Here is a 12,003-nt window from a genome sequence, read left to right as displayed (position 1 = left end):
GTGCGTGCGTGCGTGTGTTCGTGCGTGCATGTTGTTGGGGATTGTGTTTCAGGAGTGAGCTGGGGGTTGAAGATAAGCTTTCAGACCGATGGGGGGAGCCACCACAACCCAGGAGCATATTTGACTTTGAGCCTGGACAGAGCACCACCTCAGAGGTCCACAGCCAGGTAAGGCCTTACCCTCCTTTATCAGGGTGCTTAACATGGAGCAATACCACACATTTTAATATAGATGGTACTTGGATTAACATATTTGTTTGTATTTAAAGGTTGCACTGTGGCAAATAATTCCTGATTTTACAGCAACATATTTTTCATTGAGGTTTTCAAAAGATTTGTGGCTTAGCTTCAGAACTATTTTTGAGAGTTTTTCTTTGTACTGTATTTGTTAGTGTGGAGTGGGCTGCCTACAATAGCTGCTCGTGGTGGCAAACACCTTATCCCTTTCTTATTAGGATTAGTTTGTGTCAATACCCTGGAATGCTTCTCAGCTGAAAGCATCTCATGCCAGGTAATCAGGAAGTTGTTAATGCGATCATTGCTACAATGGCAAACCCACACCAGCTGTGTTCCGGCTTTCTTCTTAATTTCGAGATCATAATTTGTAGAACAAACAAAAGAACATGAAGACAGTGTTTGTTAACCATGAACTGCCATAAAATACTGGATGGTCAACAGTGGAAGTATTGCTGTCTGTGATGTATGTGTTCCCTTGGAAATGTATCTAACTTTTCTGCCCTTACTAAAATGAGTAAGTGACTCGGAACTGTGTGTGTGTGTGTGTGTGTGTGTGTGTGTGTGTGTGTGCGTGCGTGCGTGAGGCCCTTTGAATACTGGAAGTCTGTCTGTTAAAATACCCTGAGTGATTAAGAGAGGAGTGTGTTTGTCTCTGGGCTGACGTTTTGAATGGCTCTTGTCGCCAAGCCCCAGATTTGGTGCAAATTGAGCCTGGCGTCTCACAGCGGGAAGAAAACAAATACGGGGCCCAGGCGTCTTGTGATACTGATTATGCGTGTTAACATCTTGTGGTGCGTAATGTTTCACAGTATGGAGGCGTATTTCATTTACTCTGAAGGTCATCACCAGGCTTGCTCTAGATTAGGTAGAAGTTGTCCCTCACCAACTGATACAGGGTCAGATGTGTTTCATACCCTTAATGGTTAAGGATTGGCGGTAGTGTAATATGATCCTAGATCTGTGGTTAGGTACAGCTTCTACCTCCAGCAACTCCTCTCCTCAGTCCAGGCCAGCCTGTGTACAGAGAATCACACAATTACAGAGGACAGACCAAATCAAGTGCTGAACTCCTGAGTAGTGATATCATTGCCTGTGATTGCAGTGATGACTACTGACTGAGAGAATACTTTGGCTTTCACAGGATCTCACTCTGCCAAGGTATTTCAAGGAACATGAAAAAGAGGCTGGGAGTTGGTGTCTTAAGTGTATACCCTTTTAAAGTAGTGTAGCAATTCTTTCTAAGTTACTGGGCCATATGTCTTCTTAAAGGCCCAGTGCAGTAAAAATCCAGTTTTCCTGTGTTTTGCATTGGCTGATGACACTTACACTGTAAAAGTGTGAGAAAAGAAATTGAAAAAAATATGATCTCTGTTATTTCCTGATAGTTGCTGGTTGAAAATACAATCTACACAGGACCTTGTAATCAGCAGGTTTGGGCTGGAGTTTTGGCTTGCCTGGTGACATCACAATGTGGGAAATTGGTAAATAAACCAATAACAAAGACAGTTCCAAACCTGCCAATAACAGGTCGTTTTTTGTTTTCCCGTCCCCACTCCCAGACAGTCCTAGCAAAATGATTGCTTGAGAAATAGCTTTTTGTCAGTTTTATTGGAAAAGTATTATGGTAAGGTATTTAAAGACCCAGTGCAGTCAAGAATGTGATTTTCCTGTGTTTTATATATATTTCCACACTTTAAGGTTGGAATAATACTGTGAAATTGTGAAAATAATGATAATGTCTTTTTAGTGTAAGAGCTGTTTGAAAAGACCACCTGAAATTTCAGCCTGTTTCGGTGGGAGTTTTGGCCTGCCTGGTGACATGGACCTTTAATTGTTACCCCAAAATTATTTGATATTGATATAAAAATGTCTGCATTGAGCCTTTAATGAGGGAATGAGTTCTGTTTCATCTGACTGTTCAATTGTTTATGTGGATGTAGAGTTAATGAAGTGAATCAGATTGACTGACTATAAAATAGTCTACAGGAACGCACCCCTGTGTTTGGCTGGGATCACATAAAAAAACACAGGTCTTGTATGTATCACAAACTATGATCGTGCTTTACTGTAAATCAAACTGCAGGGTTTAAGAACTTTTAGAAGAGTTAGATATAAGTTGGATCAAATGGGAAAGCTATAACAAACCAATACAGTCATTTACTGTTCAATACGTCTACTATGACCAACTGTTATCTATCTATATGACCAACGCTTAGGTCTCCCTGTCTGACTGTGTGCTCAGAGTATATGTTTGTGTTTCCCAGCCTCAGGGTCAGCCAGCCCAGAAGCCCCAGCAGCCTCCCATACAGCTGGCCCAGCACCCTCCCATACAACTGGCCCAGCAGCCTCCCATACAACTGGCCCAGCAGCCTCCCATACAACTGGCCCAGCATCCTCCCATACAGCTGGCCCAGCAGCCTCCCATACAGCTGTCCCAGCAGCCACCACATCACAGACCCACAGAGAAACCCTGGTCCCCCATAGAGAATCCGTCTAAGCCATCCGCCTTCGAGGTGAGTGCTCACAGTGACATGATAGTTGTCATAACCTCCACCATGATGGCCAAAGGCAGTGATTGTTTTAATGAGCTAGCAAAGAAAAAGGAAAAGTTAGCATGGAAAGATTGAATCATGCCAGGAGCATGCAAGTATGGGGCCACCATGAGTTACTGTATTTAGTTGGAAATTTGATTGATTCATTCCTTCCAACCACCATGCTGCGTTGACCAGGAGTCTCTGCTCTCTGAGCTGAGCTGTTTTGAGGCTGAGCTGGACTCGGACATCCAGGGCCTGGAGAGGAGACTTTCCCAGAAGAAGCAGACGCGGCGAGGCAGGGGTGAGGTACTGAGGCCCCCCTTGTGACTCTTGTGCTGAAGCAACCCTCCTCCCTGCTACCCTGCCTGTAACCCTCTCCTCACTCTCACACTCCTCTAGAAATACACTGAGAGGAGGTCTGGTTGCTTGCATGGATCATGTCAATACCATACCTCCCTGTTATCTCCCCATCTCCCCCTCCTGTGAGGACTGTTTGAAAGACAGACAGCCCTGCATGCCAACCCCGACACTGCCCTGTGACCCTGCTACCCCCAGGACCTCCCTGCCTTGCACTTGGATGTGTCTGCCTCAAATCACACGCCTACAAATCTAAACCCCCCCACAAATCTAAATCAGACGGCAAATCCAACAAGCATATGTTATATTTTTCCCTCACGCTTTCCGTAGAAACAGAGGTTCAATTCAATGAAGAACAGTGTTTGCAATACTGTATGCCTTGTATGCTTTTAATGCTGAATTAAAGGATTTCATTTCACTCTTCAAAACTTGATGCTGATTCTCTTCACAACCTTAATTTGCACCTCATCTAATCAGCTGTATGTGGTTGTATACCGCCACTCCTCAATCAAAGATGCCACAGAAAGATACTGTTACTAAACTTGTCATTGTATTCAATGGAGTGTAGGACCCAGGGGAGTTCTCTCTCCCTCTGGCTCATTTGGGAGTGGTCACCACCTCTGCTCTGTCTGAGTAGCTGTGAGATTTCTTCCAAAAGAGAACAGCCTTCAATGTGATCTCTGCTTCCAGGGTGCCAGGAACGCTGATCCAGGAACTGCTGCAGGGACGGGACAGGGACAGGGACAACACAGGACAACAGGTGAGTAATGGGACAACGTTGTTGCTTTGCCTGTTGGTGTGATTGTACATACAATGGTTTTATCCCTTCAGTAAAAAGATGTCTCAAGTTGTACAGGGTAGGTCATTGGGTGTAGCTGCATCACTTTTCTAATGTTGAGAAATATGTACAGGAATTGTTGTCGATACAGGAAACAGTTATTATACTGTTCATTGTTGTATCCTGCTACTATAGTTGCGTCCCCAAAACCATGTCAACATCAACTGATTCACGCACCATTATTTCATTTGCTCTGACAAATCTGTTCATGACAGAGGGGATTTACTCAGCAAATATTTTAGCCTTTTTTCAAATCATTGAGGCCTTTCTTAAGCTTCCTTATCCAGACAATATTTTGTTTTGGACAAAGATCAAATCTGGCAGTTGGTCTCACTGACATGAATTGTGCTTTGTTTTTAGACCATTAAGTTTTTTTTACAACTTTATTGTCTCACAGAGGCTACAGATAATGCACTATTGACCTGTGTGCATCATTTCTGACACAACATACCACTTGGGTATGAGTAGAAAATCCACATGTTGTTTCTATAAGATACATGTATGTCAATGGTATTGAGACTATTGCTTGCGCATTACAGTTGGATGACTGATGCCTCTTCAGTGACTAAGCATCTACAAGTCTGTTTACAACCATTTGGATTGCTGTTGTCTTGATACTAACGGGTGGGACCCACTTCCTCAGGCTTGTATCTGTGTCTGTGCACTGGCAGGTTGGTCATTGAAGAGTCTAGCTAGACTGCGGCTTGATGACCAGTGCAGAGAGATGAAGCAAGTCTAAGCCATGATTCAAATTATTGCGGTCAATGCATTTTTGCAGGCATGTGAAATAACTGCCCTACAGTAACAATACCGTTTTTAAAGATAATGCAATTCAAAAGCTTGTGACTTTCTAAAGATATTCTCCAAAATGATCCTAGATTGTGTCGTTAATGTGCAGCATGAAGCCAGTGTGAACTGCAGAGGGAAGTAACACCAGGACATGCCAGGTTAATGGCTGAGCCCCAGGCTGGCTGGAGGCCACATACCAGACCTCCTCTGAACCCAACTCCCACGTTCTTAATCCAGTTACACATTTCTTCATCCACTATGGATACATGCACTTGTCCATCACACTACTGTTGCAGTAAGTTACAGTCTTTACAGTCTTTGGTTCCCTATCAGTTAGAAATGAGACAACTTAGCAAAATAAAGTTAGTCTTGCTGCCTAGTAGACACTTATAGAATACTTAAAAGTTGAGCTACATACCTTTTTAACAAGTTGAAGTTCAGTTAATTTCTTGCCTACTGTGTAATACATTCTTGGACAGATCTCTCCTAGTTGTTGTTTGCTAAACTGAGCTCATGCGTTTTGGCAAAGCGACCTCCTTCCTACCTCGAGACCTCAGAGTCCGGTTACTGAGCCAGTTGCTAAGGAGATGTAAAATGGAAACATACAACAGTAAGAATATGGCAGGTTTTTACAGCTTCCTGTTGTCTAGGCCTTCTGCTTGGCTGCAGGCAGACACAGCCAGCTGCCAGACTCTGACTGGATCAACAGGCAGGTGTGATGCCTTTCTGTGACTGTGTTTATCTGGTTCAGACAGTGGACAGCTGTTTACTGATCTAATGCACTTTCTCAGATACTTGTGTGTTTAATAATGATACTGATTTGCTCATGCTGCTATGTCTTTCAACTTCACATTTATTGGAGAACCCTGCATGATTTTTCCCTGTCATTTACACATGGTAGTAAAGTCAGCGACTATGATGATGACTATAAGTTCTCCAAAGACAGAAGGTCCCCAGACTAATTCTCTCTCTCTCTCTCTCTCTCTCTCTCTCTCTCTCTCTCTCTCCTCTCCTCTCTCTCAATTTTGTTATCTGTTTCAACTTTGTTTGATCTTTATATGCAAACCAGCAGCTGTGGCCAGAGGCTAAATCTGCATAACAAATGTATATACTACTGCACACAGTACCCTGTCCTTATACAGTGTGGAGCTCCACCATGTTGGCTGTTAATGTTGGGAAACATCGAATTGACTGGAGTTTGTGGGAGCATACAGTCATATAGTAAACCTGTTCTCTTTTCCTGTAATTTTTTCCAGCTCTTTGACTGGAGCAAAGCAACCTCTCCATCGTCCCATTGTCCCCACAACAGCTGTTGCTCAGAGGGCAGCCCCTAGTCCCACACATGGTAAGGCTATGTAGGAGTTGATCCTGGATCCAATCCATACATGAAAACCTTTATTCAGAAAGAGTGGTGCTAAGGCTAGGCCACTCAACATGCAGTCTCAGTAAAATGGCCCAGTAAAGACTAGTAACAGTAGGTATAATACTGCTGTGTACTTGAATGCTGTAGTTGGAATTTATTCATTTTAATATTGGGTAATGTTTAAAATCTAATCAGTGACACTTCCATGGAAAAAAAGCCTCTACTAACGGAATACAGTAATTCAATATGGGACTACTGTTGAAGTCTTGTGATTCCTTGTCATTTCCTGCAGACTTTCCTGATCTGTCTGAATGAATTTGATATAAAACTGATCTGGGTTAGTGAGAGAGGTTTCTTACTTTTAGCATGGAAAGAGCTGTAGTGTATGGGTGGGGAGGTAGCACAGAAAATAGGGACTTAGGGCCGGAAACCTTGATTAAAGATCAGCTTTATCCAACTGTTTTTCTTGGAGATTAGTCTGAGAACCAGCCCAAAAGTTTGGCTTCTTTAGAAGAACATACATTGAACTGGAGAGGGTTCATTCAATGTTTACATATCTTCCCACCGACTTGATATAATTACTCTTAAAGCATCAAAAGCTGGATTGGGAGGCTATACAATTTCCTCATAAACCTTATGATTCTGCTCCACTCTTTTGACCCGTGTCTTGTTTCCTCACTCTCATCTATGTTACTCTCCACGTCTCCATGCTGTTCTACAATAGAACGCATCTCCCCTGCACCTGAATTCATGGAGTTCCCAACCAAAAGACAGGAGAAGCAGGTAGATGTCTTTCCCCTTCTTGGTGTTGGGATATGCAATTACTATACATACCTGTGTATACTGTACACAATGTGAAAACATTTTGAAAATGTATCTATGATCTTTGAGGAGTGAGATTCATCGGAAGGTTTTAGTGCTTTATGTATTGTGGTCTGAAAATAATCTGTATATATGAACATATTGTTTTGTTTTCTTTTAGCTGCCCTGATTAGGATCTTGCTATAACTATCAACAACTGCAAGCTGGAACAGGCCTGTGCCCTTGTGAGAAGCAGACTTTCACATCTCACCAATAAACTTTTTTTGTGTCTGTTTGTACAGATGAAAGCAGCAAGAGCCAAGTTCAATTTCCAGGCTCAGTCACCGAAGTGAGTTATAATTCCTGCTGATCGGCTGCAAACCATTCCCTCTCACATGTCCGTTTAACTGTATTGTCAGTGAAAAGAAACGCACTCAATGTAATTATATCACATTTAGGCCAGTCAAACCTAATTTGACCAAACCGATTTTCTCAGAAAGCCCAATAATGTTAATATCGAGTTAGTAAAGCTGAGGTCTTCAATGAATCTAATGCATGTCCCTCGAGCCACAGTCTGACTTTTCTCCTCCTCTTCCTAGGGAACTGTCTCTACAGAAGGGAGACATTGTTTACATCCTCAGGCAGGTAGACGCCAACTGGTTTGAAGGAGAGCATCATGGGAGAGCCGGTATCTTCCCCACAACCTATGTGGAGGTGGGTGTGCATCCAACTAACCTCTGAGTGTCGATTTATGTGATGCCCTCCACATGTCATTCTGAACCTCACTCCTTTCCGCCACAGATTGTCCCTGCTACAGAGAAGCCCACACCCATCAAGTCTCCCACCATCCAGGTGCTGGATTACGGCGAGGCAGTGGCTCTGTTCACCTTCAATGCAGACCTGCCTGTTGAGCTGTCCTTCCGTAAAGTGAGCATCCTACTATGTATTCTATCTTTAACACCCTAATACCTGTATTAAATCATGAAGAAAGCCAGTGCTACATGCTGCAGCCTGGAATCAATGCAGGACATGTTCATAAAAAGGCTGCAAGTAAAAACACAGGGACAGGACAATGACACACACCCACTCCACAGCACAGTAATGCAACACAGGAGCAGCTTCAGTTACAGGTCCATCCTGCCCAGATGTTCCACAGAGAGGTTTAGACGGCCATTTCTACCCACAGCCATTTTACCCACAGCTTTTTTAATGAGTGTAATTGATGAACCTGTTTTATGAGGTCTTCCTATTGGAAAATGTTGTTGCCTGTTTTTTCCCCCAGAGTAGGTTAGAAAACAGCACTTGAATCAGACTATTCTTTTTGGGATACTATGGTACATGTGCCTTTCTGTGGGATACTATGGTACATGTGCCTTTCTGTGTCTTGTTTTTTTTTTTTTTTATCATGTGTTGGTCATTGTTGCGTGTCCTGTCATTGTAAGTTATTGATGATGCATGCTGTGATAAAACAATTTCTCAAATTGGGATCAATAAAATAATACTCTACTCTCATCTTTAGCTTTAGAATGTTGACTGTCCTTTTAGAAACTTTTAATCATTCAAAGTATTCCCTCTCTACTGTGTCTCTCTCACACTGCCTGTGTTTTCTTCTTTATGGTTGATACACAGCTGTATTCAGAATTACATAGATAGGTAATTGTCACTGAGGTTTGAATGGATTACGTGAGAGTTATGGTACTTTTGTCATGAACCATGATGTCCCTGCTCCTCTTTCTCAGGGAGAGGTGATCAGTGTAACCAGGCGTGTGGATGACAGGTGGTTGGAGGGCCGGGTCCCAGGGACTACCAGGAGTGGCATCTTCCCCACCAACTACGTCCAGGTTAACAAGTTGCCACGCACCAAATTATCATCTGACGACTACCCAGTATGCCCCATGTCACCCACATCCCCAGAGCCAATGAGTCCAGGACGCCCTCTACACTCACCCTGCTCTCCTTTGACCCACTCACCTCTGAGTCTGACTCCCTCCTCCCGCAGCCCTGAACCAGGATATTCCCCCCTGAAGCCGTCCTCACCCATACCCCATGGGACAGTAGCTTCCCATTCACGTTCATCCCTCCAGCCCTCACTATCCAAAGAAGCACCCAATCACTGGCCACACCCCACTTCTGGGCCTGCCTCCCCCACCCCCCAGAGCAACCACTGGGGAGGAGCACAACCGGCTTTGCACAACTCGATTGGCAGAGCTGCTTCACCGTCCAATCAGATGTCCCCATCTGCCCACAGGGGAGGAGCAGCCCCGAACAACATTCCCAAAACAAAAACGACCAACAATGCTGGCTCAACAGTAGTGCAACGCCAACCGTGAGTCAAATGTTTTTGTCAATGAAAATGTGATTTAATATAACGTGATTGAGGTACTGTTTATCTCATTTTTCATTGCCACAGTCTACTCACCTTGCCAAAAATCAAATCCCAAACCCTGGCCTGTGCTCTCACTCAGATACAAAGCAGTTTACAACTACAACCCACAGAACAGAGATGAGCTGGAACTGAGAGAGGGGGACATCGTACAAGTGATGGAGAAGTGTGATGATGGCTGGTTTGTAGGTAAGACATTTACACAAGACTTGAAGGGGCAATCTGCAGTAGCTACATATATTTTTGGACTTTATAAATTAATGATATGTACCCATTGATTCTTGAAGAATGTAACTTATAAATGCCTCATGAGCTTAGTTCAACTATCATACCCCATCAGCACCAAAAATAAGCTTGTTTTATACAAATGTTTGTAAACAAACTAAAATGTAAACAAACACTATATAGCCTCAAAACATGGTTAAAACTGTGTTTATTTCATGGATGGTCTGTCCTTGCATCCATAGCTCTGTCTATGAATTTTAGAGTGCTTACATTTCTCCAGCCCCACCCCTCAGCTTTTTTGCAGAATGTGCTGCGGAGGACATTTTGTTATTGTTTCGGCAGCTGATTGCCACTTTTAAGTTAAGTCAAATGAAATACAAGTGTGCCCTCTATCAGGCATCAAATGATATTACAAGTATTACTTATGTAGTCAGATGAATGGACCAGGGTTGTCTTGGCTGTATGATGTAAAGTAGGAGAGAACAATCTTTTGGTTTACAATGTGCTCTGCTCTTTCCTTAGGTACGTCAGAAAGGACACATGCCTTTGGGACTTTCCCAGGGAACTATGTGACACCAGTGTAACTGCTTCACCCTACCTGTCCACTCCACAACCACATGGACTGTAGTGGACACATGACTATTAGATCAACCAGCAGCCATATGATCAACCCCTTACCCCAACACCCACTGTCACCAACCTGGTTTAGTCAGGTCTGCATGTTCACATCAGCCAGTGACCACAGCTGTTGACCAGTGTGCAGCTAGTCTGGAGGTAGGAACACTGTGTGGTTTGACACCTCACCCCCAGCATGTGGTCCATCACTGAATAGTGTTGGAGTGATTTTCACAGACACTGCTTGAATGGATAGAATGAATGCTGATTATACTGTTCCAGGTACAGTATAAAGAAAGAACTTTGTCCTCATTGACTACAACTCAAATTACATTCCTTCAGTACAGTTCAGCTACTTCTATGGAGTGTTCGGCTTAGCATGCACCTGCTGCACTTTGTCACCCAAGTGCCATCACAGACACAAATGCCTGAGAATGTTCTCTATAATGTAGACAGAATGAATGTTGCCTTTTAAATGTCTTCCTACACTTTGATTTCAGATCAATAAATGCGTCCTGGGTGTGTCCGAGGCTACAGCACTGATATGACCGTCCAATATACATGAATGGATCACTTTATTATTTGAAACAATGGCATAAAACATTTGTTGCTTGGTTACGAAATAGTTCTGCTGACTCTCCATTTGTTCAAGATTGTATTAGTACTCTATGCAGCAGAGCAAACAATCAAGGCAACGTCTTCATGTCCTTCAGTGTGTTATTGTTCGCTACTTACATCTTTAATTAATCTCACATGTAATGATTCAGTCAGCCATTTGTGCAGCTTGTATTTCTGTTGGGAACAGAGGAGGTTTTGAGTGTTAAAGTGGAAGTTGAATGTGATGGTGGAGAAGAGGAGGAGGTGGTATGTTGACGTTAACCCCCCCAAGTGAATGCAACACGGAATGTCTTGACAGAACAGAAGTGGAGCTACACCAATTGTATCAATTCAGTGGAACTACTGACATTTTCAGGTCATGACCTAAGGGATAGCAAAAAGATGCCATTGCTTCACTTTGGAGCACAGATCTTTTCTGAAATGAATCCTGCTTGTCAGCTACAACATCAAAACCCACAATGGTGTTCAAACATTTCAGAAAGAAAGGCGTGAATAGTAAGATGGACCAGAAGATTGATTCCTTAGGCTACTGTACATTTGATTTGGTAGCTCAATTCTACTGCAAACTGTGTTTGTTTACTACTGTTTCTATAATCTGTCGCTTTAAAAATTAAACAATTTGCTTTGACATACAGTATACATTAAAACAGCGAATCGGAGGTCTGCATACAAGTGTAACCAATGGCAAATATACGTTTGTAAGTCAATACGAAGCAACTAAGCAATAATTTTATGTACTTATCCAAACCCTATCATGATGTTGCCAAATGAAATGTTTCTCTGCTTTGTTCATTAATGGTATTGTCAAAATGCAACATACCTTTTCTAGCCACAACATATGATTGTACAGGGTTTTAACCATGTATCAGATTAAACATAATATATTTCATTTAATACCAACCAATGTTCTTCAATATCTATGATACACATACATTACGTAATTCAAATAAACCATATAAAGTGATAGACCGGTTTTGATGTGTAACTCAAATTGATACCCGAGCAGTTTGACGTTTGTGAAGTAGCTTGGCCAGGGCTCTCCGACCCTGTTCCTGGAGAGCTACCCTCCTGAAGGTGTTCACTCCAACCCCAGTTGTAAGTAACCTGATTCATTTTATCAACCAGCTAATTATTAGATTCAGCTGCGCTAGATTAGGGTTGGAGTGAAAACCAATAGAATAGTAGCTCTACAGGAACAGGGTTGGAGAGCCCTGAGTTAGGCCTACCTCTATTTCCTTCATAAA

The 12,003-nt window shown here is 42.8% G+C and overlaps 1 protein-coding gene across 1 annotated transcript in view; it reads left to right on the top strand.

Moving 5' to 3' along the window:
• Positions 1 to 11,725, top strand: part of LOC106579837 (vinexin) — a 33,959-nt gene extending 22,234 nt beyond the window's left edge. The window contains exons 9-21 of the mRNA XM_045703361.1: positions 53 to 167; positions 2,501 to 2,749; positions 2,966 to 3,076; positions 3,818 to 3,887; positions 4,926 to 5,049; positions 6,011 to 6,099; positions 6,842 to 6,900; positions 7,221 to 7,267; positions 7,518 to 7,632; positions 7,720 to 7,845; positions 8,658 to 9,244; positions 9,384 to 9,490; positions 10,049 to 11,725. Of these exons, the coding sequence (XP_045559317.1) occupies positions 53 to 167; positions 2,501 to 2,749; positions 2,966 to 3,076; positions 3,818 to 3,887; positions 4,926 to 5,049; positions 6,011 to 6,099; positions 6,842 to 6,900; positions 7,221 to 7,267; positions 7,518 to 7,632; positions 7,720 to 7,845; positions 8,658 to 9,244; positions 9,384 to 9,490; positions 10,049 to 10,110 (1,861 nt within the window). The 3' untranslated portion in view covers positions 10,111 to 11,725. The remainder of the gene's footprint in view (positions 1 to 52; positions 168 to 2,500; positions 2,750 to 2,965; positions 3,077 to 3,817; positions 3,888 to 4,925; positions 5,050 to 6,010; positions 6,100 to 6,841; positions 6,901 to 7,220; positions 7,268 to 7,517; positions 7,633 to 7,719; positions 7,846 to 8,657; positions 9,245 to 9,383; positions 9,491 to 10,048) is intronic.
• The last annotated feature ends 278 nt before the right edge of the window (positions 11,726 to 12,003 follow it).

This window comes from Salmo salar, chromosome ssa20 (genome assembly GCF_905237065.1).
Source record: "Salmo salar chromosome ssa20, Ssal_v3.1, whole genome shotgun sequence".
Taxonomy (NCBI): Eukaryota; Metazoa; Chordata; class Actinopteri; order Salmoniformes; family Salmonidae; genus Salmo; species Salmo salar.
The sequence above is the reverse complement of the archived record's forward strand: the minus strand, read 5'-3'. Positions and strand labels throughout refer to the sequence as shown.